The sequence below is a fragment of the Petaurus breviceps genome, unplaced genomic scaffold (genome assembly GCF_028583685.1).
Source record: "Petaurus breviceps papuanus isolate PSGF00001 unplaced genomic scaffold, PetGlider_PUasm1.0 90845, whole genome shotgun sequence".
NCBI lineage: Eukaryota > Metazoa > Chordata > Mammalia > Diprotodontia > Petauridae > Petaurus > Petaurus breviceps.
Genome location: NW_027187359.1, coordinates 7,508,235 through 7,535,347, shown reverse-complemented (window position 1 = coordinate 7,535,347; position 27,113 = coordinate 7,508,235). Strand labels below are relative to the sequence as shown.

Sequence of the window (27,113 nt, the reverse complement as noted above, 5' to 3'; positions counted from 1 at the left end):
TTTTAAATGACTGAACATATCTTTTATTTTTCTAAATGTGTTCTAAATAATCAGTAAGCAGGTGAAATAATAAATCAAGGATCTGGGATTTCATCAATATGAGTCTTTCCTCTATTTTGATACAACTTCTCTCAAGATTGGTAGATGATCTTGGAGAATCATTGTGGCTGAAAAATTAATCACCCCCTGGTCAATCTGGTGTAGGCCCTTCTGAATCTATAGCAAGGCTGATCCTTAGGGGACAAGCAAGGCATAACAGCCTAACACTAGGCTTACATCTGAAGTCTTTTCAACTGGGTAGGACCTGTCAGAGCTTGGAGGCATAGCCCAGGGTGAACCCAGTGTCACCTCAAGGACACCATAAGGTGTTGGGGCAGGACTTTAGCCAAAGAAATAAATAAAAGGAGTCAAATATCACACAGTGATTTTAAACAGGCACCATGGGGAATACTCAAGAATTAGAAGAGAGAGTCTTTATCCTTGAAGAGCTTACAACTTAGCTGGCAGCTGGAACCAGAAGGCTCTAATTCATATCCCCAGCTGAGGAGTCCAACTACCAGATGTACCTTCACTGCCCACCCCTTTCTGAATTTTGTCTCTCTACTTGCCTCAGCCACAAGTTCTCCATTTTCAGCGTGGACTCGGGCTATCGCACCAATATCCTTGCAAGCACAGAACACTTGATATAATTCACTATCTCGAAGCATATATAAGTCTTTGTAGGTCATAAACATCTGGAATGAGTTGACACCTTTTTCTCTCACCAAAGTCTCCATTTCTGCTTTCACCTGATGGAAGGAAAAGATCAACATTACATATTCTCGAGATAGACGGATGGGGCCCTGGATGACCTGCATTTCATTCCCTCCCTCTATGTGTACCAACTTTATCTTTGATAAATCACTTAAGGGGCCTGAGACACAGAAAAGTTATCTGGAGCAGAGAAGTAATTCCCCAAACTGCCTTCTGTGTGATGATCAAATCAGAGAACATAGAATGCTTGCTGAAAACTGTTAAGTGTGGTTGTCATCTTTATCATCATTAATGCCATCAATTATTAATAATATTGGGGATGGGGCTTTACCTGGGATATATCTGCATCTCAGGGACTCAGGAGAGATTCTCTATCTGGGGAAGGCAATGAAATGGAACAAGAATTTTTAAAACCCTTTCTATGTACCAAGCACTTTACATGCCCCATTTGAGTTTAATGACAGCCATGTGAGGTAGATTCTATTACTATCCCCATTTTACAGCTGAGGAAATGGAGGCAGGTGGAGATTAAGTGACACGGCTAGTAAGCATCTGAGGCTAGATTTGAACACAGGTCTTCCCGACTCCAAGCCTAGTACTCTATCTGCTGTGTCACTGAGCTGTCTCTAGGCCATCTAGGACTCTCCGTGGGCACCCTAGTACAGCAGGAACCTGTGGGAGAAAAATTAATATGCTTTGTGTTTGCTGATATGTTTTCTTTACAAGTTCGACTAGCTTTTAAGTTTTGTACAGTTGAATGCTTATATATCAATATCTTATATTACTGTACTTGTTGTGAGTATGGAAAAGGATGTAAATAGTATGGATGATTATATACCTAGGAAAATAGTAACTGTCTATCCATCTAGCAATGGTGGGAACATGGGAGATTGCTCATGCTCATTTTTTTCCCCCACTTTTAAGCAGATCTAGACAACTTGACTTACTGTGACTTGAGTCTAGGTAGCCTGTCCGATATCCTTAGGGCTTTAGATCTATAGGATAATGTTTGCCTGAAACTCTAAGTAACCTTGAGTAATCACCTCCCCCCCACCCCCATTACTTAATTCCTGTCTGGAGTCCCACACCCTTTTGGGGCTTTGTTTTCCATTTAAATTATTAGTTTGCTTGTCTCAGTTGAGGAGTATGAGCAGACCTCTAATTGAATTCCCTAGGTGTGGCAAGGATCCCTGGAGAAATTTAGGGATCCTGATGTGTTTCAGGGACCCAGGAAAATTTTTACTTCCCAGTATCAAATCCAATTTACAGAGTGGGTCCAGAACAGAGGGGTCCTCTAGTGTGAGAGGAAGCAGGGGAGTGCCTCAGCCTCTCTAATGCATTGGCTCAGTGTTACTATATAAGCACCAATACAAAGCAATTTAGTTACTCATCCAAAGAGGGGCTGGAATGACTTCAACCCTTTTGGGAGTTCTATACAGACCAGGTTATGGGGGGTGGTGATGCAGTGGCTTGGTTTTCTTCTTTTTTTTTCTTTTCCTTAGTGTCTTTGTCTTAGGGAAGGCCTCTGCAAGTACCAAGACAAGCAGCAGAATTTTATAAAAATAATATCTGCTTATTAAAATTGTGTAATTGAGTTTGGAAGTGAATGTAATCCCCAGACTCGTCAACTACGGTAGGCTTGTATCTTTGTGAAAAGAATGTTAACTTTCAGTTTGTGAACTGTTCTACAACTATTTTGCCAAAATGTACCTGAGTTGATTTTCCAGAGATGGCAAATGTTTAAGTGGAAGGAGAGTATAAGGGATGTAATGACAAATGACAAGGTATTAATTGCTATTATGGTTTTCATATGCAATGATTCCTTCATAAAATGTGAAGACCTGTCTAATAGAATTATAGAAACAGCTTGGGATTTCCTTGGATGAAAATTTGGTCATGCTGGCCTACTCCCAAAGAGATCAAAGAAAGTGGAAAAGAACTCTGATGTACTAAAATTTTTGTAGCAGCTCTTTGTAGTAGCAAAAAACTGGAAACCAAGGGGATGCCCTCCCCATTGGAGTCTGGCTGAACAAATTAAGAGTATATGAATAAAATGGAATGCTACTGTGTTGTAAAGGACAGTTCCAGAGAAACCTGGAAAGACTTGTATGAACTGATGAAGAGTGAAGTAAGTAGAGTCATAAGAACAATTTATACAATAGCAACAATACTGTAATGACAAACAATTCTGAAAGACTTAAGAACACTAGTTAATTTAAAGACCAATCGGGTTAAAGACCAATCGCAATTCTAGGAGAAGGCTAATGAAACATACTATCCACCTCCTGATGGAGAACTGATGGACTAAAGATAAAGGAGACCTATGTTTCTGGACATGATCAATATGGGAATTTGAATATGCAAATTTGTTATCAGGTTTTATTTTTCTTTTCTTTTTTCCAATGTGAGAGAAAAGAAAATAGGTGCCTTTTAGTTACAAAAAAAAAAATTTGGCTACACCCCAAGGCTCCTTAAAAGGCCAAGTGGTTATCTCTGTAGTGAGTTTTGTCTGTAGAGCTGGCAATGGAGGGAAAACTTGGCCCCTGAGAAGAAAGTTCTTGGGGTAGTGGAGGAGATATCCCTCTTCCCTTCCACTCCCATCAGCCATGTCACTTTGAAGAGAATCTATTCAATCACTAGAAGACATTGCATCTATGATGGGTAATATCAACAAGAGACTAGGTCTCCAAGTAACCAAATCTCTACCAACTTTAGGTAAAAGGCCCATCCCCTTTCTCCCTCTTTTTCCCCCATCATTACTTCTTGGAGCTAATTTTTCTTTTGTTTTGTGCAACTGGCTTTTTAAGATCAGGTATACAGAGGTATTAAACAGCCAGGAGAGCTGTAGGCTAAAATGTTGATGGCAATATACACTGGAAGACGACCACTATTAAATTAGAGAAACTGTTACCTTTGGAGACCACCAGGTAATTCCCATGTGGAGGGCGTAGTCACAGCAGACTTTGGGGTCAGCCAGGTTCCTGCATTTCTCATAGGCATCCAGGAGGGATGTTTCTTTGTCAGGTAGAACATGGCCTATGATCATAGTTGTTCCTCCCACCAGTGCAGCCTATGGCAAGAAAGAAGAGAGAGAAAGCATAGCTTTAGGCATGTCCTCATTGCACAATAACAAAGCGGAGGTAACTTATTCCAGTGTTTCTTAAACTGTGGGTTGTGACCCCATATGAAGTCACCAAAAATTTGGCAACAATAAAAGGTTTCTGAACCACAGTGACTAAAATATCAGTATCAAATATTCTGCCAATATTTAATTTTTTATGTAAAAATAAACAAGCACATTCATCTCATTAGTAGGCAATTTCGCTTTCATCTTTACTAAATGGTAAAATTACATGCATGTCAAATAATTGTTTTAAAATAAATTTGATTTATTATCATGAAGTGTTTTATTTGTGTACTTATTTTGTATACTTATATACCTGGGTTGCATAAAAATTTCTTGGGTGAAAAGGGGTCGTGAGAGGAAAAAGTTTAAGAAGTCCTAACTTAACTCTTCTTGGCAGAGCATATACATATACATATACATACATATGTGTGTATATATAGGTATGTGCATATATGTATGTGTGTATACACATGAAGCCAAAAATTTGCCTTCAGCATTTTCTTTGCCATGCCTGTGTTTTTAATTATTTTAGATTTCAATTTCAATTTGATAGAAAAAGTAGTATTCTAGCTGAATAGTCTATTTTAAGAATAGACTCAATTAACCAAAATCTAAAACTGAAAAATAGAATTCTTCTTTTCTTAGAGACTGAAGTAAGACATGTAAGGAAGGGATGCCTAGAAGGGAAAAGTCCAAGTTTTTTTTTTTTTTAAAGCAATCGGGGTTAAGTAACTTGCTCAAGGTTACACGGTCAGTTATTATTATTTCTGGGTGTGGTGCTGAGTATCTGAGCCCAGATTTGATCCAGGTCATCCCGACACTGGAGCCGGTGCTCTTACTCGCTGAGCCACCTGGCTGCCCCTAAGCAATTGGGGTTAAGTAACTTGCTCAAGATTACACGGCCAGGTGTTTCTGGGTGGGTGCTAAGTGTCTGAGCCCGGGATTCGATCTCCAGGTCTTCTCAACACTGGAGCCGGTGCTCTTACTTGCTGTGCTACCTGGCCGCCCTGAAAAGTCCAAGTTTTAAAAGGCATATATCACCAGAAGGGATTGAGCAGAATAATAAGAGACATGAATGAAAGATAAATAGTTAAAAACAAAATGGAATCTGGACTGGAGTTTGGAGGTAAGAAACCTGGGTTCTTTATAACCTGACTAGGACCTGTCTTTCCTGCCTTATACAGTATCCTGCTTCCAAAACTGTATGGTCCGGCCGAGTTAGTCTTCTCTCTGTTCCTCATACACAATACTCCATCTCCCATCCCCAGAGGCCTGGCTACCTCCTTTCTTACCTCCTCATCACTTTCTCACCAAGGTTTCCTTCAAGATGAAACTCAAGTGTCACCTCTTACCCAAAGCCTTTCTTGATCTTGGCAACTGCCAGTGCCCATATTACCTTGTGTTTATTTTGTATTTATTCTGCCCATTCTTATATGAGGACAAATTGTCTCCCTTAATAGGATGTAAGCTCCTTGAGAGTTGAGATTTTTTCACTTTTCAAAAAATTATTGTATCCCCAGTGCCTAGCAGAGTGTTTGGCACACGCATAATAAAGGCTAGTGATTGGCTCTGATGTTATAACCATATGACCTTGGTCTTATCCCTCTCATCTATGAAATAAATTATTTAGATTTAATAATGTCCAAGGTGCCTTACAGCTCTAACATTCTAGAAAGCAACATTTGCCCTATTTTCTTATAAACACAATTTGGTGAAAGGTCAACTAAAAATAAGATAGAGTGAATGAATACATGTTTACATGCAAGGCTAGATATTTAGATACAGGCATTTAAAGCTCAGAAAATTCCCTGGTATCAAGAAGCTAAGAGGAAAATCAAGATAAGCAGGTAGACTTTGTGTAAATTGATGAAGGTGATATATGTCTTCAGAATCACCAAGTGTTCTAAAAGACTAATCTGCTGAAGTTTGGACCCTCAATTCATATCCTAGCAGGGTCTCCCAAAGTTCTTCATTCTAATGAGAAGATGTCAGTGTTCTAACAGTGAGAGAGGGGTAGGAGTAGAAACAGAAAGAAAAACTCTTGCTATTTCAAGATCCTAGTAAATGTGCCATGGAGAAAACTCCAAGTCATAATAGTAGTCACCTAGAGTCTTAGAATCTCAGAGCTGGAAGAAACCTTTGAGCTTCTTTAGTCTAGACCCTGATTTTACAGATAAAAGTGAAACCCAGAGATGTTAAGTGATATATCCAAAGTTATATTCAATAAGGATTTATTAAGAACCTACCATATGCCCACCTGCCTTGACTCTCAGTACAGGAATTTTCTAATACATCATGATTTCTCACTTGTACCCTACTTGAGGTCACTTGTAGTTCTGAAGAAGGCTGGCTCCATGGATTGTCATGGGGCTGGCTAACAGTTAATGGGGTATGGCCTCAGAAGTACCTACATCTATAGAAATCAAAAGGGTCTTGGCATTCCTGTGCTGTCAAGACCCAGAGAAGGATTTTTCTTAACTGAGGCAGCAAGGTGGATTAGGAGATGGAGTGCTCACCCTGGAGTCAGGGAAACCTGGGCTTGGATACTGCCTCAGACACTTGCTGGCCAAATCACTTCACACTCCTCAGCCACAATTTCATCTGTAGGACAAGAGAGTTGGACTCAATAGTCCCTGGGGTCCTTCCTAGCCCTAAATCTATTACTCTAGGATGCTATGACCTGACCTTGCCCTTCTGGCATCTTAGGCTAGCCTACATTTCATTTCTTTTTTTTTTTTTGCTTTTTTTTTTGGAGGGCAATTGGGGTTAAGTGACTTGCCCAAAGTCACATGACTAGTAGGTGCTATATGGTTTCTGGGGCCGTGTTTGAACTCACTCAGGTCCTCCTGACTTCAGGGCCAATGCTCTATTCACTGCGCCACCTAGCTGCCCCTAGCCTACATTTCTTATGAAGGGTTGAGCTGCCAACATTTTTCTTTTAAGCTTTACCAACCTCCTCTTTCTTTACCTGGTCTACGTAGGCATGTCCTCCTCTCATCCCAATCAAACATGAAAGGGAGAGGTTCTGAAAGGATTATTTTTAGTTGTAGCACAAAGTTGGAACATTTTTAAATTAAAAGAATTCTTTTTTTGGCCGGTACATCACTGCTAGGCTGGAAAAGGACTCCCAGAAATAACTAGAAGGTCATCTGCTTCTATATGGCACCTGTCTTGGAAAGCAGTCATCTTTCTTGCACAAAAGGGGATTCTGCCTTTGATTGAAGAATTACTTTGAAGGGGAATAGGCAGTGAGAGTAGCTAGGTATGAAATAGAACTATATTTGTTCCAGCACTGCTCCTGACCTTGGCAGAGCCTCAAAACCTCTATCTAGAAGGGTACTCTGTTCTCAGTCAGTTTTAATTATTTCAAGAGGAGTTGTGTTTTAAAAATCCACAGAATATTACAGTTGGAAGGGACCTATAGAGGTCCACCTTCTACCTGATGCAAGAGTCTCTTCTATAGATTCCTAATAGATGATTGTTAGTCCCTGATTGAATGCTTCCAATGAAAGAGAGCTTAGCACTTTGAGACCTAGCCCTCTCCACTGATGGACAGCTCTGATTAGAAAGCTCTTCCTAACATTGAACTGAAATTTTATCTCTCAGTTACTTTCACCCTCTGGTCTTCAATATGGCATATGCTAAGTCTAGTGTGTGTTCCAGATGATGGTCCTTTAAATACTGGAAGGCAGCCATCTTATTTAAGTCTTTTATTTTCTAGGCTAAACATTTTCAAGTGCTTCAAACATTCTACATATGTCTATGATTTCCTGACCTTTTGCCATCTTGATCACATTCTTCTGGACATAGGGAACTAGTAGGTACAGAAAAGACAGCATGGACCTGAGCTCAAATCTGAATTTAGACAGAGACTAGCCATATGACCCTGGACAAGACACTTAACCTTAATCTCTGTCTGCCTCCTCCCCACCCACCATTTGTAAAATGGAGGTAATAATAGCATCTATCTCCCAGAGCTGTTGTGAGGATCAAATAAGATAATATTTGTAAAGCATTATATAAATGCTAAATATTATTAAAATGACTAAAAATGAGTGGTTAAACTCCTTCCATTGTAGAGGCAGAGGATTGTGGGATATATGTCAAACAGTTGATGTGTTAGTTTTGCTGAACTATTTCTTTTCTTCTTTGTTATAAGGGATGGTTCTGTGAAGAGTATATATTTGGAAATGAAGGGGATGCAAAAAAAGATCAATAAAATAATTTAAGAGTGAGTGGTCGGGGTGGCTAGGGGACACAGTGAATAGAGCACTAGGTCTGGACTCGGGAGGACCTGAGTTCAAATCTGGACTCAGACACTTGACACAAAAAATTGCCGTGTGACCTTGGACAAGTCGCTTAATCCCAATTGCCCTACCTTTCCTCTTCCAAAAAAAAAAGTGAGTGGTGCTTAGAACAGAATACAATAGTCCAGATATGGTCTGATCAGCATAAAGTACCCTTTAGTAGGAGGCTATTAAAGTAGGAGGCTATTACCCTCCTTGACCTGAAAACCATATTTCTGTTAATCCAGTTTGAGACTGCATTAATAATGGTATTTTAAATTTTTTTTAGCATTTATGTCACAACATTGGCTCATACCGAGCTTGTCGTCAGTTAAAACTCCGGCTTCTTTCACATAAGTTGATGAAAAACCAGGTCTTCCCCATCCTGTAATGAGGAGTATGGTGTGGTGGAAAGAACACTGGAGACTTACTTGGGTTTGAGCTGTTTCTGATCTTTAGTAACTTAACTGTGTGACCTGGGCTTCTTGAGCCTCCCTCAGTTTCCTTATCTGTAAAATGAGGATAACAATTATACTACCTACCTCATAGGTTGATTGTGAGGACAATGCTTTGTAAACCTCAAGGTGCTATAGAAATAACAGTTACTGTTATTAGGATCATGAAATTACAGGGCAGGGACCTATCTAGCTGCTTTGGGTCCTCCTAGCTCAGAGTGAATGTAAATAGTTACTGTTTCTCTTTTGGCCAGAAACTCTGAGGGTCTTCCCCTCCCAGTTTGATTTTTTTTTTTTTATTAAAGGAATATTCTCTTGACTCACTTCTTTGAGAGGCCTATTCACTGAATTGGCATTGCCTTACTCAAAGTGAGAACTTGAAAAGACCTTAGTTTAAAAAGGCCAAGGTCTCCCACAGCATCATGGGCCATCTCTGGTAGACCTGATTGTCCTGACTTCTATCTGGATCCTGGACCCAGATGGCTCTGGAGGAGAAAGTGAGGCTGGTGACCTTGCACAGCCCTCCTCACTCAAATCAAAGTCAATTGCAAGTCCTATCATCATCTTCCTGTCCTCTTCAAGAACAAAGGGCAAACCTGTGATAGTAATGGAATATAAAGATCCCCCTGTATTGGCTTGGTTTTTGGTTTGATTGTGTTAAAACCCAGAGTTTGTTAATCCCACTTGTGGGATGGACTTGTTGACTTGAAAAGAGAGTCCTGAACTGGGAGGAGCTGGTGATGTAGATTTGGAGAGACACAAGAGAGAAGCAGAAGAACTTTTTGGAAGCAGCACCCTCGTGGAGGCAGAGAGAGACTGAGAGGATTGCTGAGGGCCACTTTGAATCGCCCTGGACTTTTGAGACCTGCCCCCTGAGCTGCCAAGGACTGAGGAGACATGGCTGTTTTGCTGGTACTTTGTCTGTCTGTTTTGATGTTGTTTTGCCAGATTTGTCCACTGGTGAAAGACAGTCCTGTTGTTGAAGAAGTCCTGGAACCTGGCTGTTCACTAAGAAGCCCTGAGACTGTCCTGCAGACAGAGAGTGAATACTGTCCACTGGTGAAGGACAGTGCTGTTGTTGCAGGGGTCTGGGAACCTTTCTGTTGGTTCAGAGCTACTGAGACTGTCCTGCAGACAGAGAGTGAATAGCATCATGGGCCATCTCCAGTAGACCTGATTGTCCTGACTGATATCTGGATCCTGGACCCAGATGGCTCTGGAGGAGAAAGTGAGGCTGGTTACCTTGCACAGCCCTCCCTCACTCAAATCAAAGTCAATTGCAAGTCCTGTCATCATCTTCTTGTCCTCTTCAAGAACAAAGGGCAAACCTCATACACAATGAGATCACAGATTTAGAAATGGAAGAAACCTTAGTGGTTATTTGGCCCAACCCCATCATTTTATGAAAATAAGAATAATAGCTAACACTTATATTTTAAAGTTTACAAAGTACTTGACACGTATTATCTCACTAGATCTTCACAATAATACTGTGAGGTGGATGTTATTATTATTATCATCATTTTACAGATAAGGAAACTGAGGCTCAGGAAGGCTAAGTGACTTGCCCAAGGACATTCTAGAGGTCAAGTAATTGAGTTCGGAGCCTAAATGAAGAAACTTACATTTATCTGTTAAGCTTAATCTCCTCAGGATGAGAAGACTGCTCTTAACTGTGGTAGTTGAAGAACAGCAAGTAGCTCACATTTTATAGTGTTTATAGTGAAGGTGCTTTTACTCATAATCCTATCAGGTAGTAGTATAAGTATCCCATTCTACAGATGAGAAAACTGAGGCTCAGAAAGGTTAAGCGATTTGCCCAGTCATTCATCTAGGAAGTGGCAGAACACAGTCCTAACCAGTGTTCTTTCCATTATACATTGAGGCTGCCTAGAAAGTTTTTTTGATGCCAAAGTAGGTAATTAGAATGACAGAATTTAATATTTAATGCTTAATTAATTTCACCTGTTCTAATCATAACTTTTCACATTGGTGAGTTTAGGATAACCAATGGACAACTAGGTGCCCCAGACTTATATACTCACACTTTTGAGAGAAAACGAAAGCTATGCAGGACATTGGTTAACTCCCTTATGGTGAATTTATAGGAAGATAGATGAGAATCACATAGGGGAGGCAAGCACGGGATAGCGTGTGGATTGCATTGTTGGAAGGAAAGACTACATCTGATGAGATCACACATCCATTGGAGTATTTGAATATAAGGGTATGGACTATAAAATTCAGTTGTACTTTGTCCTACAAGACCTCATAAATTATAGTGCCACTGCCACCTAGTGGCAGTTTGGGGCAGTTGCAGAAGTGCTGAAACCATACATTATTAATAAATCAAGCATTTATTAAGCACTTACACCAGGTGCACCACTCTTGGCGCAATGGATACAGACACAAGGAAAACAGTCCTTCCCCTCAGGGAGCTTACATTCTATAGAGGGAAACAAACACGTATATAGGTAAGTATATACAAAATAGATGAAAGGTTATTTGGGGTGAGAAAGCACTAGATGTTGAGCAGTAGGAGTGGGAGAGGCAGAAACTGTTCGTGGAGATGATGGCATTTACTAAGCACTTACTGTGTACTACAAACTTGCTAAGCATTGGGAATACAAAGGACGAGTGGAGAGAATCAGACAAAGGCATGAGTAATGGTGGTAGTAATAATAATCCCTCACATTTATATAGCACTTGAAGGTTTAAAAAGTGCTGCAAAAAAATATTAAAACATTATCAGTTTAGTCAATAGAAAATCACTGAATTTAATATTGAGAATGTTTCCAATACTTTACATCAATTAATATTCATTAAATTATTAATTATATTTATTAAATTAATAAAAAAATTAAAATTACTGAATTTAATATTGAGTATGTTTTACTACTTTCAATCAATATTTATTAAATATCTACAATATTAAATATTTATTAAATATCTACAATATTAAATATTTATTAAATATACATATCTATATGCCAGGCATATTAAGCAATTTATTGATCTATAGAATAGCATTTAGAACCAAATATAAAGATATGCAGGGACAAAATTATGGGAATTTATAGGTGAGCCTTTCCCCTGGCACGGCCTTCAAAGGCAGAGAGTGCCTCCTTTGACAGAAGAAATTCCAGGGTTGGGAGAGAGTTTCATATCTGTATAGTTCTCTCCTCTGTGCTTTAAAAATCTTGGGAAAGGACAGACCATTTACTTTTTTATATAAGGAAATATAAAACATCTGTCTAAGATTATTATTAATAATTGGGTAGTTCTAAAGAAAGATTGGGGTAGACCTGAGTATGATGTGATTCTAAAAAGTAAAACCATTTAGGAAAAGTTAAAATGAGGAATTATCTCATACAAATGAGGGGTGAGAGGAAGAATCAACTCAGAGTAAATAGATAGGGGAGGAGGGCTGGTAATTCTGGAACCTTACTCTCATCGGGAATGAATTAGAGAGGGAACAACACAGCTCTATCTAGAAGGGTATAAAAGTCTTCTATATTCAGAAAGAAATAAAAGGTTTAGAGGATAGGGATGGGGGAGAGGATAAGGGAGGGATTTTTACAAGGAACTCTATTCACATCAGGTCTGAGTTAAAGAGAGAACTATACCTATAGATCTGTATATCTATGTTTAGAAGGAATAAAAGTCTTCTAAATTTATAAAGAAATAAGAGAGGGAGGGAAAGGATAAGGCAGGGTATAGAAGGGTGTCTAGATTAATGAGAATGGGATAAAGAGGGAAAAACATATCTCTGGAAGGCTATAAAAGTCTTCTAAATTCAGGTAGAAACAAGAAGGAAGGGGAAAGGGGAGGAAAGAGAGGATAAGGGAGGGATCTTCGGAGGGGAGGTAGGTTAAGTAATGGGAGAGCAAGGTAGTGGTAGAAGTAAAGTAGAGAAGCCAGGAAGGATAGGAAATAAGAGCTATACACAAACATAAAATAAAGATCAGGAGTAGAATTTATTAGGAAAAAAAAGCAGGGCTGGTAATCATGATCTCAGACAAAGTTAAAGCTAAAACAGATTTAACCCAAAGAGAAAAATAGGGAAACTACATTATATGTCAGCCATATTAAGCAATATTGCTTTAGACTATATAAAATAAAAAGGCAGTGTAAGGTTGGAATATTGCTGTTGTGTAGGAAACGATGAGTTGGCAGATTTAGAAAAATATGGAAAGACTCTGACTTATAAAGGAAGACATTATCAACCTTCAGAGAAACAGAGGACAAACCAGTATACCGTGTTTCCCCGATAATAAGACACTGTCTTATTATTTTTTTGGACAGAAAAACACCAGAGGGCTTATTTTCAGGGGAGGGCTTATTTTAATGAACATTGACAGCAATTTTAATAAACAGGTAAATGTGAACAAAAAAATGTACCTTTATTCAATAAGCAAATCACTGAGGAAGAACAGGATGACGCACTCACTGCTGCAGCACGGGGCGGGGGGGGACGGTGCATACAGAGGGTACGTAATGTAGCGTGTAGTGCAGGGGATCACCTTCACTACAGTAGCAATCTCAATAGGGCTTATTTTAGGGGGAGGGCTTATTTTAGAGGAATCTTACACAGTAAGGGGAGAGCTTATTTTCGGGCTAGGTCATATTATCGGGGAAACACGGTAGTATGGTTTTATGTAGATGCATATAAATGTATATGTCTATATATGAATTATTATAGATATCTAAGTATATGTCTGTTTATATGTTTATGTGTGTACATATGTATGCATGTGTGTATATATGTTTACACACATATCCTTGCTCACTTGTAGCCTTCTTGGGGGAGGGGAGAAGGAAGAGGGAAAAAAAAAAACAAAGTAAACAGTGCACAGCAGAGAACAAAAGCAAACTTACAAGAAGAAAAGAAAAGATGGACAGCTCTGAACACAATGTGTAGTATTTATTATATAGGATTCTTGAAATTGAAATCTATTGCTGTATATTTTGAATCCTCTTACGGTCTGCTGTGCACATGACAAGGCTTTTATTCTTTTCTTATTTTGTATTTAAGTTTACAAGATGTTTCTTTTTCTTTTCTTACCGTGTATTTAAGTTTAAAATACAATTTAAAAACCTTGGGAAACATTTCAGCAGGGTAGAAGCTGAAGGGATTGTGTATGCTTCCAGAAGGAAGGACAGTCTGATTGGCAGTGACCATGACTGCTACCCCTGGGGCTTTTGGACATAAGGCACCTATGAGATTAGTTCAGGAAGCAGTAGAAGATGCATTTTCCTTTTCAGCACAAAAATTGTCAAGAATTTTTTTTTAACTGCCATGGAGCTAGTATAAAGGACACGCACATACAAAGTTAAAGGACTCAAATACCACCTTCCCCTTTAATGTAAGTTTCCTTCAAGGTTCTGTTTTTGTCCCTCTTCAATCTTCCTTTGGAGATCTCCATGCCTATAGTTTCCACCATTATCTCAGTATGGGTGAACCCCAAATCTGTATCTCCATTCCTGACAAAGATATCTTCTAAATTGCTAATTAACATCTCCAGTTGTCTAGCAAAATACCTGGATGTTTCCTAGGTTAATTTATATTAAAACCTTTGATGCTTTCTTTAACCCTTACCTTCTATGTCTAAGAAGTTGCTAATTTCAGTCAATTCTCTTTGGGAAATTTTACATATCTATCTATTCCTTTCTATTCCCACTGCTCCCACTCCCTTACACCAGGGCCTCAGTTCCCCCTGCTTGGATCACTGAAATAGTTTCTGTGATATGAGCAACATATACCCAATGAACTCTAGGGCTAGGTTCCCCCACCCCCCAAAAAAAGACAATGAAACTCTCGTTGAGACTTAATTGGTTCTAGAGACTAAGGCTCAAACCATTAATGTAGCTTCCTAGTCAACTGCAAGCCTTCTTAGGGCTTGATAAACTAACTCCTTGTTGCTGCAGGAGTCAACACATCCTCCTTGTCATGTCTATCTCCTTATGGAGACAAAGTTAGCCATCAGAAGCAATATAGTATCCTCACTGAACATCTTTTCCATGAAATTATTAAGTTAACTCTTTTAATTAAACATTATGTGGCCTATAAATGTCTCATTTCATTCCAGTCTCAAAACAGGCACCAGACCAGCCTGAGTCAAGCCTGGCCCAGAACAATTCAACCAGCTCCTTTCTACCTCCAATTCATTCTTTACATTTCGGGATTAATTGTTTATGCACTCATCTGATAATATCACCCATCCCAGTATTCAAAAACTTTCAAGGGCTCTCTGTCACCTGCCAATAAACCCCGAACTCCTTAAAGGCCTGGCGTTCAAAGCCCTCCACAATCTGTCATCTCCCATACTCTGAGCTCCAGCCAAACTGGACTGTTCTCAATTACTTGTGATCTGGCTTCTGATCACATCCCTCGAGCAGAACTGCTTTCTCCAAGGTTAGCAACAGTATTTTAACTGCTAAATCCACTAACCTTTCTCTCAATTTTTATTCTACTTGACCACAAGGCACCTTTTGACAAGATTATACTGGATGCACTTTCTCCTATTGACTTTTTGGTTTTCTTACTACCTGTCTGACAACTCCTCAGGTACCTTCACTGGAGTATCATCTCCCTCCTGTCCATTAAGCATGGGTGCTCCTTATGTTCCCCAATGTTCTTTTATAGGCCCTCTTTCTCTCTCTGCACTCTCTCTCTTGATTATCTCATCATTTCTCATGGATTCAATTATTTCTGTGCAAATGACGCCTATTCAGTTTTATTTTTATCTCTGAATTCTCTTTCCTCCTCCCCCACCCATTCAGAAGGCAAGAAAAACAGAATTCATTAGAAATATGTATAGTCATGCAAAACAAAATCTTGCACTAGTCATGTCCAAAAACAAAAATGCCTCATTCCAATACTCCGAGTGCATTAATTCACTGTTTAGAGGTGGATAACATGTTTCGTCATGAGTCCTTTGGAGTTGTGGTTGGTCATTGGGTTGATCAGAGTTCCTAAGTCTTTCAAAACTGATCTTTCTTTCCACAAAAAGAGCTGCTATAAATATTTTTGTGTATACGAGTCCTGTTCCTTCTTTGATCTCTTTGGAGAATAGACCTAGTAGTGGTATCACTGGATCAAAGGTTATGCATAGTTGAATAATCTTTTAGGCATGGTTCCAAATTGCTTTCCAGAATGATTGGACCAGTTCACAACTTTTGTAAACTAAAGTACATGTATTTCCACAGTCCCTTCAGCATTTGTTATTTTTCTTTCTTGTCATCTTAGCCAATGTGATGGATGTAAGGTACATTATAAGTTGCTTTAATTTACATGACCCTAATTTTTAGTGATTTAGAGCACTTTTTTTTCATACGGCTATTTGATAGCTTTGCATTTCTTCCTCTGAAACCTGCCTATTCATATCCCTTGACTATTTATTTATTGGGGAATGGCTTTTACTCTTATATATTTGACTGTTCCCTATATACCTTAGAAATGAGACCTTTATCAGAGAAACTTATTCAGATGACCCTTAAATCTATATATTCAGTTCTAATCTCTAACGTGAACTTCAGTCCCATGTGACTAACTGCCTGTTGGAACATCTCTACCTGAATGCACCATTGGCATCCTAAATTCAACATATCCAAAATCAAGCTCATTGCCTTTCTGTCCTAACACATCCCTCCTCTAAACACTCCCACTGCTACCAAAGGGCACTTCCATTCTTCTAGTCATCCAGGCTCATAACCTTGGAGTTATCCTTGTTTCATGCCTCTCTCCCTCTCCTCCACATAACATCAAATTTCAATTTTACTTCCACATCTTTTTCATCTAGTTCAGAGTCCATGCTGCCTCTCACATGGACTATTTCAGTAGATTCTTGATTGGTTTCCCTGCTTCCAGTGTCTCATTTTCACAAGCAATCTATCAAAAAAGATGCCAAATTCATATTTTTAGGACACAGTTTTGATCATGTCACTTCCCTGCTCAAAAAAATCAGTGACTTCCTATTGCTTCTAAGATTAAATACAAACTCCTCAGCCTGACATTTAAAGCCCTCTAACAACATATTTCTAATCTACTTTCTCATCCTTATTTCACATTATTCTCCTTTGTGAATTTTATGTTCTATCCTCATAGCTTATTTCCCAAACTCTACATTCCATCTCCTGTCTCTCTACCTTGGCACAGGTTGTATCTCCCATGCCTGGAAGACATTCCTTACTCACCCCTGTTTCTTAGAATTGCTAGCTTTCTTTTGGACAGTTAGTGGATAGAGTGCCAGGCCTGGAGTCAGGAAAACCTGAGTTCAAATACAGCCTCAGACACTTACTAGCTGTGTGACCCTGGGCAAGTCACTTACCCCTGTCTGCCTCAGTTTCCTCATCTATAAAATGAGCTGGAAAGGGAAATGGCAAACCACTCCAGTATCTTTGCCAAGAAAACACCAAATGGGGTTACAAAGACTTGAACACAACTGAAATAATTGAACATCATCATCATCTTTAAGGCATTCTTCAAGGATTAGTTTAGGTACCATCTCCTTCATGGAGCATTTCCTAATTCCCCCAAATGTTAATATTCTCTCCCTCCTGAAATTAATTTGCATTTATACTTACCTGATAAGGTTGGTGATTATGAGGATCCTAGTGGATCCTGGTGGATATGAAGGTCCTGATAAATATCCTAAACAGACCCAAACCTGGGAACTCCAGGATGAAGAATCTTCCTTTACTCAGGCAAGGTATCTGCAATTTATGGTCTTAGAGAATGTCCTCAATCATAGGTGCCAACATGACCAAACCAGATTAAAATGTAATTCAGGCATGTTTAACAAACAAATAAAAATGAAATAAAACATAGGTAATGTTATTATGTTGGTTTCTAAGTTTATATGTGAGTTTGACACACTTGGCCTAGATTACTGGGAGGTTAATTGACTTGCCAAAGGTCACACAGTCAATACATGTCAGATGTGAGGCCTGAAAGCTAGGTTTTCCTGGTTCTGAAGTCAGCTCTCTAACACTAGCCTAGACTGCCTCCAACCTATTTTTCCACACTCATTCCCTATTATTCCTCCTCACTACTCTAGATTTAGCCAAAATGGCCTTCTTGAAGCGCCTTGTACAGGGATTCCATCTTCTAACCCCATGCCTCCCTTCCCCCCTCAAGCCTCTTAGAATTCCTAGCTCTATTCTGGGTTCAGTCAATGTTCTACCTCCAAGGCCCTTCCCTAAACCCTCCTCTGAATAGTCACATTTCCCCCCTCTCATAATTGCTTTGTATAATTTTTAAAAATTTACTTATCTGTGTATCTTTTGCTCCCCCCAATAGAAAGTAAGCTCCTTGTGTGCAGGATATCTATTTTTTTTTCTTTGCAGCCCCAGTGCTAGGCATATAATAGACACTTTAAAATAGCTTCTTGAATGGAGGATGTGGGCAGTTCCCGTTTTTTCAGCGTGCTGTATTTCTTTTCTTCACTCATTCTACACTGCTCAATTAAAATACATCTCTCACTTTTGAGGAAGATGGCAAAAATACGTGGGCAGTTTATCCTATATCTGACTTAGTAATTCTCTAGTGACTGAGATTTTTGTTCTTGAAAAATGTTCATTCCAAGGATGTGCTAATACTTTTTATGACCTTTTATGTGTCAGATTCCATGATGATTTGAAATATTTGTGAGAAATGCTTGTGAGAATTCTTTCTATCTTTCAATTTCCAGATGCATCAAAAATGAATCATGGAAAACATTAAAAACAATTTTTATTGGGTTGAAATCAGTCCTACTGGGTTTTATTTTGTGGGGAAAGTTGTATTACAAGGGAAAGAAGAGATAGAATAATAGGATTTGGGGGAAGGAGAATGGAGATGAGAAAACAGAGATGTGAGGTCTGCTTACTTCAACACTGCACAGTAAATGAGTGGCAGAGCTAGGACTCAAATCCCATTCTCTCTCATGCCCATTTCTTTCCATTACATCAAGCACCAGGGACCTTTTGCAGATGATGGGATGGGGAGGCTGTAAGTAACATGGATTTTAGTGTGTGTAAAGTGGATTTTTGTTATTATTTCTTAGAGTTCAGTTTCCCAGGATCCATAGCCATAACAATCTCTTGTTCTCAGGTATTAGATATGAGTTCCCATGACTATGGTTCAAAACATCTCCACCACACGTGTGCAGCATTATATAATGATAAATAATATAAACATCCACTGTGACTGTGCAATGAGATACAGGGATGGGGTTATGTAAATTTGTGAGGCTATTGCTGGCAATATGCCTTCTTTGTCTGTTGCCCCTATATAAAACAGGTGGTCATTGGTCAGTGAATAGGGAACCTTAGGGTTGAATGCACAAATGCTGTGAGTGCCTTGATTGACCTCCATCAAGGCTTGTGGTGTGGGGGGGGGAGGGAAATGGGGAACCTTAGTATTGAATGCACAAGCCAGAATGCTGTATGTGCCTCAACTGGCTGCCACTGAGGCCTGAGGGGATTTAGGGGATGCACAAATTGAGCCTGCCTTGATTGACCCCCATCAAGACCTTGGGGTAGTTGCCCCCTCCCTTTCTCACTGACCATTGTGAGAAGGGTGATTAGGGAATGCTGTAAAAGTTTATCCTCCCATTATCAGCAATCCTCTTCGGAGAAACTAGACTAGAATAAAGTAAAATTATTAACCCCTTCTTAGTGTCTTTCCTGTCTGACCAGATCAAGAGTGAACCTGTGCTAGCAGCCCTTCTGTGTGCTATGTTTATTTGTCTTACAAGAGCGAGGGAGGGGAGGCATCTGCCAAAATCTCCTTCAGCTGAGAAACCAGCATGAGTGACCCAGATTGGCAGAGCTAGTTATGGCAGAGAAGGATGAGAATGATTGAATTCTGGAGACAGTTTTGATCTGATAATGAAAATTTGAATGTACAGCTTTAAATATGATAAAAAGTCTAGGAGAGGAAAAATGTTAGGTTAACTATTATTTTTGAAAAATGCTTTTCCAGTAGACAAATTATTCATTATCCTTATCAAATTCATTATCCTTATCAAATCCAACAACAAATGTTTATTGAATACTTACTACTTTGGGTGATGCTCTAAAATTGATGTAAGCATTCTGAATGCCTCTGCTTCCTGCAGGAAATTTTTTTTTAACTTATTAGTCCTTGAGGAATGGTTAAAAAATCATGGTACCTGAATGTATTGCTATGCCATAAGAAGCATGAACATAAAGCATTTTAAGAAATACAGAAAGACATGTGAACTGGTGCACAGTGAAGAAGTAGATCCAGGTAAATAATACACACAACTGTAGCAACATAAAGGGAAAAAACAATAATGAAACGAAACTGAATGCCGTGTAATTGTAACAATCAAACTGAGATGAAAAAAATGTACCTCACTTTTTCCTTTGTAGAGGTGGGGAACCTGTGGGTGTGGAACACTGGATATACTATAGGACTTGGGCGACAGGTTGGTTACCTTTGCTGAACTGCTTTTGTTTCTCTGTCGTTTGCATTCCTTAGTACAAGAGATAGCTTGCTGTGTAGTATAGTGGGGAGGGGGAAATGTTCAGAAAGGAAGGTGATGGATAAATGAGATACAAATAAAAATTAAAACGGAATAAAAGGACATCAGTTCAAACTTAGCATCATAGGATCAAGAGCTGGAAAGGACTTTGGGAATCACCTAGTCCAACTCCCCCTCATTTTTCATTTGAAGAAACTGAGCCCTGGAGAGATTAAATGAAATCAAAGGCCATAAAAGCAGGAAGTAGTAGAGCTTGGATTATAAGCAGGAGTGGGTTTGACCAAGCTCCTCATAGATAGCCAATTATTAATTTTTCAAGGAGAGCATTTACACCCCGAAAATCTGCAACATCTACAGGTTAGGACTTGGTTTATTGTTTGGTTGCCTGTCTATATGTAAAAAGTCAGATAAAATGTTAATAATACAGATTAAACCTAAAATGTGCTCTGCATACTCTTGTTTTGGGAGAGCTGGTTGTTAAATATTTATAAGCACATCCCTGATCAGAACCCAAAGTCCCCTAATTTCAAATCTAGTGCTCTTTATACTATATACTCCTTGGATAGTTTTTCAAAAATAGTATTGACCCATTCAGATCATTCTCTTTTTTCTAAATTCTGTGTGATATCTAGATTACTACAATGGCTTCCTAGTTGAAAGATAACAACCTATTAAAGAATAAGGAAGATCCTCTGTGTCTCCTGAAACAGAAGGAACAGTACAGGACTTAAAGTCACCAGTCGGAGGAGAAGAATGCCTGTATTTTGCTTTCTAATATTACCATGAGTTATTTGAACAGTGGAACAGTGCAGGTATGATGGGAAGGTGGCTGTCTATCTGGTAGCCCCAAAGTGTATTTGCCTTCTAAGGGAATCCAAATAACAGAATGTCACTATGAGTCTGGAAGGCACTGCATAAGAACCTGTTAAGAGAGGAGGATTTATTAGAAGGTCAAAAATATTGTCCCCATGGCAAACCCAAGTTCAATTTCCTTCCAAAGGGAGCTCTTGGGAGTCCTGCATTTGTTTTCTCTGTTTATGGGGATTTGTGAATCTGCTACAACTTCTGCTACAACTTTTGCACTTTATAATAAGGATGAAATAAGACTGTTCTCTATCCAGAAATTTTCCAAGAGTAAACCCTTTATAGGGGCAATAAACTAAGAAAGTGATAATTTTGGATAACCTCCAAGACTAAACCTGGACCGTGGAAGCCCAGATTTTAAAGGCCATGGGTTGTACTCAAACTCTCTGGGTTTCAATTTTTTATTTCATTCCATTATTTATAAAAGATGAGGAATTTTTCATAAAATGAAAGTCTGGATCAGATAATCTCTAAGGTTCTGCTCCGCCCCAGCTCATGGATTTCTCTTTGGGGTGTTCTGTGGTTAGATTTGTGGAGAAGTCCTCTGCAATAATTTTTAGAAATTCAATTCAACTGCATGAATCCCAGAACCAATTGAATTTTCTCTATTTTTTTAATGCTTTCCCCAAATGCTTGAATTTCTTAAGTTCATTTACTCTAATAAGGGCTAGCTAACCTTAGAGCAGAATATCTATTCTTTAAAACTCCAATTCCACCAAAGCTCTATTTTCTTCTAACTGTATGAATCTGGGGAAATTATTTAACCTCTTTAAACCTAATTTCTCCCATCTATAAAATAGGGATAGTGTAGCAATAATAATTATTTTAAGAGGAGGCATGGTATAGTGACCAGAGAGCTGGCTTTGGAGTCACAAAGACCTGGTTCAAGGCCAGCCTCTGACACAAAGAGCCTACGTGACCCTGGGCAACTCTCAGTGTTCATGGCATCTCTTTAAGACTATTAGGCTTCAGAGAAGGTGTTGATCTGCCTGGGTAGAGGATAGGGAGTTCACTACACAAATAAAATCACAGGTCTATGCAAAAAAACAAACAAACCTATTTCACAGTAGAATTGTTATGAAGCACAAATACAATGAGGTATGATAGCATTTTCGTAAGCCTTAAAGTGCCATATAAAAAATAGGTACCATAATTTCTAATTCACAGGTCTGACCATGTCATGGAACACTTAAAAAACTTTTAGTGATTGACCATTGCATAATCACTGAACAAAAGACATACTCCATTTGGCCCTGAAGGCCTGCCATAGTCTAAATTCCATAGACTTTTCCAGTCATTTCACATTACTCCTTTACACCAGTTAAGATGAGACATGTCATGGAGCATATTCCATGTGGGAAGAAGCTTTGGGGCCTGCTTCCAGCCTAGTGGTGAAACAGCACTGGAAAGACTTTGGTGTTTTGTTATGGCACAGCAAACCCCAAGTGGTCCCTTGGTTCTGCTGATTTATTATTATAACATTTGCAAGGCTGTGGGATGCTGTGTCAATTTACAGAGGAGACAGCTTCTGGCTCCATCTCTCTTTGTTCAACTCTCCAGGTGACAGCATATAACTGAGATTTCCTGTGAGGGATAGGGAAAGGCTGACCTTTTTCTATGCAGTAGCCTGTCTAGGAGGCCTCAAGTGGGCACACTTGCACCCGGGCCTCTGACTACTTTTCTGTTTTTGTTCCTTTCTGATACTTGGTGAACGATGATCTGTCTATGGGAGTTCAGACATGGGAATAACGTTAGGAATTTAATAGGCTTAGAGGCCCTAAAATCCCATAAAGTATAAAGCTGAAAGAAAGAGTCCTTGGCAACTACCCCAATGCTCTTGACCAACAAGTGGATTAATCCAGGCCTGGCCAGCAGACCTAACAGAAGTTGTTTGGACAGTGCAATGTCAAGGTGTAAAATAAAATGCCTAATTATCAAGTCCTGCAAACTGCTTTATGTTCTGATGTGGTTTTAGTATTAGCTTCCCAGAAGAATATATAAGTAGTTATGAGTTGTTACTGAATCCTGTTTTAAGTTGTTTCATACTATACATTTTAGTACATTTTAATTCTTTTTTTGGGGACAACTCCAGATGTCATAACTTAAGCTATAAGTAAATTTGTTCCCAGGGCACTGGGGTAGGAGTTTAATGAGCCAAATAGCATGAGAACATGGAGCCTAGTCCCCTTTCAGTAAAGACTGGACTTTCTAGGACTGAAGGCAGCTCAAACAACATGCCTGGGCACAGAAGAGGGAATGGTCGTAGCTTCCCAGACCTTGTGGGTCCCAGCAGTAGCCTCAAGATCAATCTACTCTTTTAGCCAGTGGACCACTTACTGTGTCCTATTCCTGTCCTTCCCTCCCTTGTTTCTGAACATTTGCATACTTGGTCCCCCTCCTTTCTCTAGCTTCCCACCATATCTCTGCTTGCTGAAATTCTTTTTTTTTTAATTAAATTTTATGTTTATTTTTAATTTACATCATTTATTTCCACAAGAATTTGAGTTACAAATTTTCTCCCTGTCTTTCCCCTACCCACCACCCCAAAACAGTGATCCCACTGTATACCCCCTCCTCCAATCTGCTCTCACCTATATCTTCCCCCATTCCCCCTCTGACTTTCTGGTAGGGCAAGATGGACCTCTATACCCCAGTGCCTGTATATCTTATTTTCCAGCTGCATGTAATAATAATAATAATATATTTTAAACATTTGATTTAAAACTTTGAATTCCAGATTCTTTCCCTTCCTCCCTCATCACCCACCCTTACTGGGAAGATAAGCAATTCAATATAGCTTATACATGTGTAGTTACACAAAACATTTCCATAGTGGATATATTGTGAAAGACTATATTTCCCTCCATCCTATCCTGCTCCCCACTTGTTCTATTCTCTACTTTGACCCTGCCCCTTTTCAAATGTGTGTGCTTCTAAGTTCCCTCCCCCCTAACCTGCCCTCCCTTCCATCATGCCCCCTCTCATCCCCTTTCCCCCTACTCTCCTGTGGGGCAAGACACCCAATTAAGTGTGTATGTGATTTCCTCCCTAAGCCAAATTCAATGAGAGTAAGGTTGACCCATTCCCTTTTGCTGAAAATCTGAAATCTTCTCATATGTGACCTTTTCTATGAAGTTTTCCCTGATTCTCCCTCTCTGTCCCCTAGAAGCAAAGCTCCCTCTTCCAGTATCTCATGGTACTGTCTTCCTTCTTCTTTTCACTTAACAGTCTAACTTGTGGTGCAGGGCTGTACAGAAGGGCTGATAACAGGCAGTTCCCTTGATGAGATCAATTTGATGAGCTTATTACCTAACTCTTAGCTTGAGCCTTTGACAGTTAGGTGGAGCAGTGGATAGAGGGCTGAACCTGTAGGAAGTGAGTTCAAATCTGGCCTCAGACACTAGCTGTGTGATTCCAGGCAAGTCACAACCTTGTTTCCCTCAGTTCCTCATCTGTCAACTGAGCTAGAGAAGGAAATAGCAAACCACTATAGTATCTTTGCCAAGAAAACCCCAAACAACGAAAAACTATTGAACAACACCTCCTCTCTCCTTAGAGTGTATGGAGATGTCTACTGGTACCTTTAAGAAGCCAAAGACATCTTTAGGTCTCAGAGATTAAGGCTGCTACAAGATGAAGTACTTGGTTTGCAGCAACAGCTTAGTGTCTCCTAGATGGGTTTCAGTACCTGGAAGCTGTCCCCAAGATGATCTGGTTGGCTAAGACTTTTGAATTTTTGAAATGAACAGCCCCTCTTTACTGTCCTACAAAAGATAAAAGACTGTTGCTGGCCCTTTTTTTCCTTTTGCATTTGCCCCCTTGTGCCTTTTCTTCTTGAGGGCAACAGAGGTTGGGCCTGAAGAAGGGAGGAAATATTTCCCTTCCTATTCTCCCTTCCATGAGCCTTTAATGGCTTCCCTGGGGAGGGAGAAAGGAGCTTACCCACACGCCACAGTGTTATTGGACAATGTTCCTAAAACTCCAAATCCCACCCTTAGGGAAAAACTCAAGAGTGATCCCAAGTTCAAGAGTTCAGAGATCTGGCCTTGAATTTGTGAGGGAAAGGGAGTTCCTGAGAAGTTCACTCCAGGCCTAAGGCCATCTGTCTCATGATGGTATGTACAGTTGACAGTTTCAGGATTGATGATACCCTACATTAGTATAAACATTCCCTATCACCAATGAAATGAAGTGAAATAGGGTTGTATAAGGAATGCAAACTTATTCTATTTTTTTGCCCTTTCTGGAGCCCATGGAAGCAGCAAGGGAATTTGATTCTGATATTAAAATGCTTTTCTGATCACCTAGAAAACTCTTTTAATTCAAAAGCCCACACATGTCATCTAAAGTACTTGAGATATTAAATCAGGAGCTGATGAAGGGTTGATGGCTGTACTTCCAAAGTGTGAGACGTGGATGATTGTAAACCACTTGTCGAGTGCACAGACAGAGTAATGATGATGATAATTTGGACAAAAACCATGCAGCAGGGAACACTACCATTTTATGGAAGAGTTTCTTTGCTACAGAATAATAACTGACATTTTTGTAGCCTTAAAGTTTGCAAAGCACTTTATATTTGCAAAGTACTATTTAATTCACTCGATCCTTATCACAACCCTGTAAGGTAGGTACTAGAGGCATTATTATCCCCATATTACAAATGAAGAAACTGAATCTCAGAGATAGCTCCTAAGATCACACAGCAAGATGAGTCAAACCTGGCTCTTCCTTATTCCAAGTCTGGTAGCACTCTATTCCCTATGCCACAATACCTCTTTATAAGCCCAAAAGTCAGGACTGCCCAAGGATGTTCTGACTGACAGGTGAATTGACTAAACCAAAGTCCTAGTTCTCAAGGGTTGGAAGTTTGACAGATCTCAAAATAGACATGGCACAGCAGAACCTACTTAAGAAGTTTAATTTTTTCCCCTTCCATTTTTCTCAATAACCAATCAGAAATAAGGAAATCCTTGCAAAAGAGGTTAAACATCACTCCAGAGGTCAAGTGTCAGTGTACTGAAATTATGGCAATTCTTAAGAAAAGCAGCTATCATATTTTATCAGCACCAGGTTAATACAAATGCCATTTTAATCTGGCCATGAGTTCTACTGTCATTTTATGACTATTTTGTTCCATATATGAAAACTCTCATGTGAAGAATTCTCTCTTTGACATTCATCGCAGCTGCCCTTTTAAGTCAGTGCTTTTGAGATAAGACACTGATGTCTCTTATCTGTAAACAAAGGACACTGAAAATCGCTAAGCCACTAAAGGACATCATGATTTAAGTGTAGGGGGCCCATCACTTTAAAAAGTCAGTGGGGAATTAAAATTCCAGACACAATTTTCAGAATTCACTTATATGCATTCCATGCTCATGTACCAAGGCTGAAGAATAGCCAAGAGAGGCATGTACATAGCTCTTAAAGGGAGAAGAATTAGGGCAGGGTGCCTCAGTGGTCAGAGTAGCAGGACTTCAGGGGCACCAGTGAATTTTCCAAGGCCAGTTAGACGATGCCTGAAATTCTGAAGTTAAAGATTCATGCCTTTGGAGAAGGCAGGGATGGTTACAATATGCTTTGGGGTTAAGATAAGGACATTGCTTTCTCTGTTTAAGTAAATTAAAATACCCTAAACTTTGTTTGTGCCTTTGTTTTTACTTTGCAGTGGAATTGTGTCTTTTGTTTTAGATTATTATAAAATGTCATTGGAGCTGCTTAGGAGAGAGAGAGCATTCCAATTAGCAGGGAAAACATGGCCTGTTTGGGCCCTTCTCTGAGAAGGAATATTTATATATTAATGAATTGTCTCTGACAGGCTTTGAAGAGTGCTGAGTTTTTTTTTCACTCTAGTAAAAAGGTAGAACCAGCATTTGATCTCAGATCCTTTGACTCCAGAGTCAAGGTTCTGTCTATTACACCATGCCATTCCTCCTCTTTGAGATCAAGAGGCAGCACTATAACAGACCATAGGCTCATCTTTACCTTAGTAGATAATTCTATGAATTGTCAGAGCCAAAAAATGTCTTCATTTAGTAGTAGTCACCCCTCTGCTGAGCCTCACTGACTTGGGTAGTATGGTCCTTCACACACACACACACACACACACACACACACACACACACACACACAC

The 27,113-nt window shown here is 39.4% G+C and overlaps 1 protein-coding gene across 2 annotated transcripts in view; it reads right to left on the bottom strand.

Moving 5' to 3' along the window:
* Window positions 1–27,113, bottom strand: part of DPYSL5 (dihydropyrimidinase like 5) — a 133,485-nt gene that overhangs the window by 31,940 nt on the left and 74,432 nt on the right. For both annotated transcript variants that reach the window (XM_069072031.1, XM_069072032.1), the window contains exons 3-4: window positions 3,665–3,823; window positions 609–788 (exon numbers count right to left, since the gene is read on the bottom strand). In XM_069072031.1, the coding sequence (XP_068928132.1) occupies window positions 609–788; window positions 3,665–3,823 (339 nt within the window). The remainder of the gene's footprint in view (window positions 1–608; window positions 789–3,664; window positions 3,824–27,113) is intronic.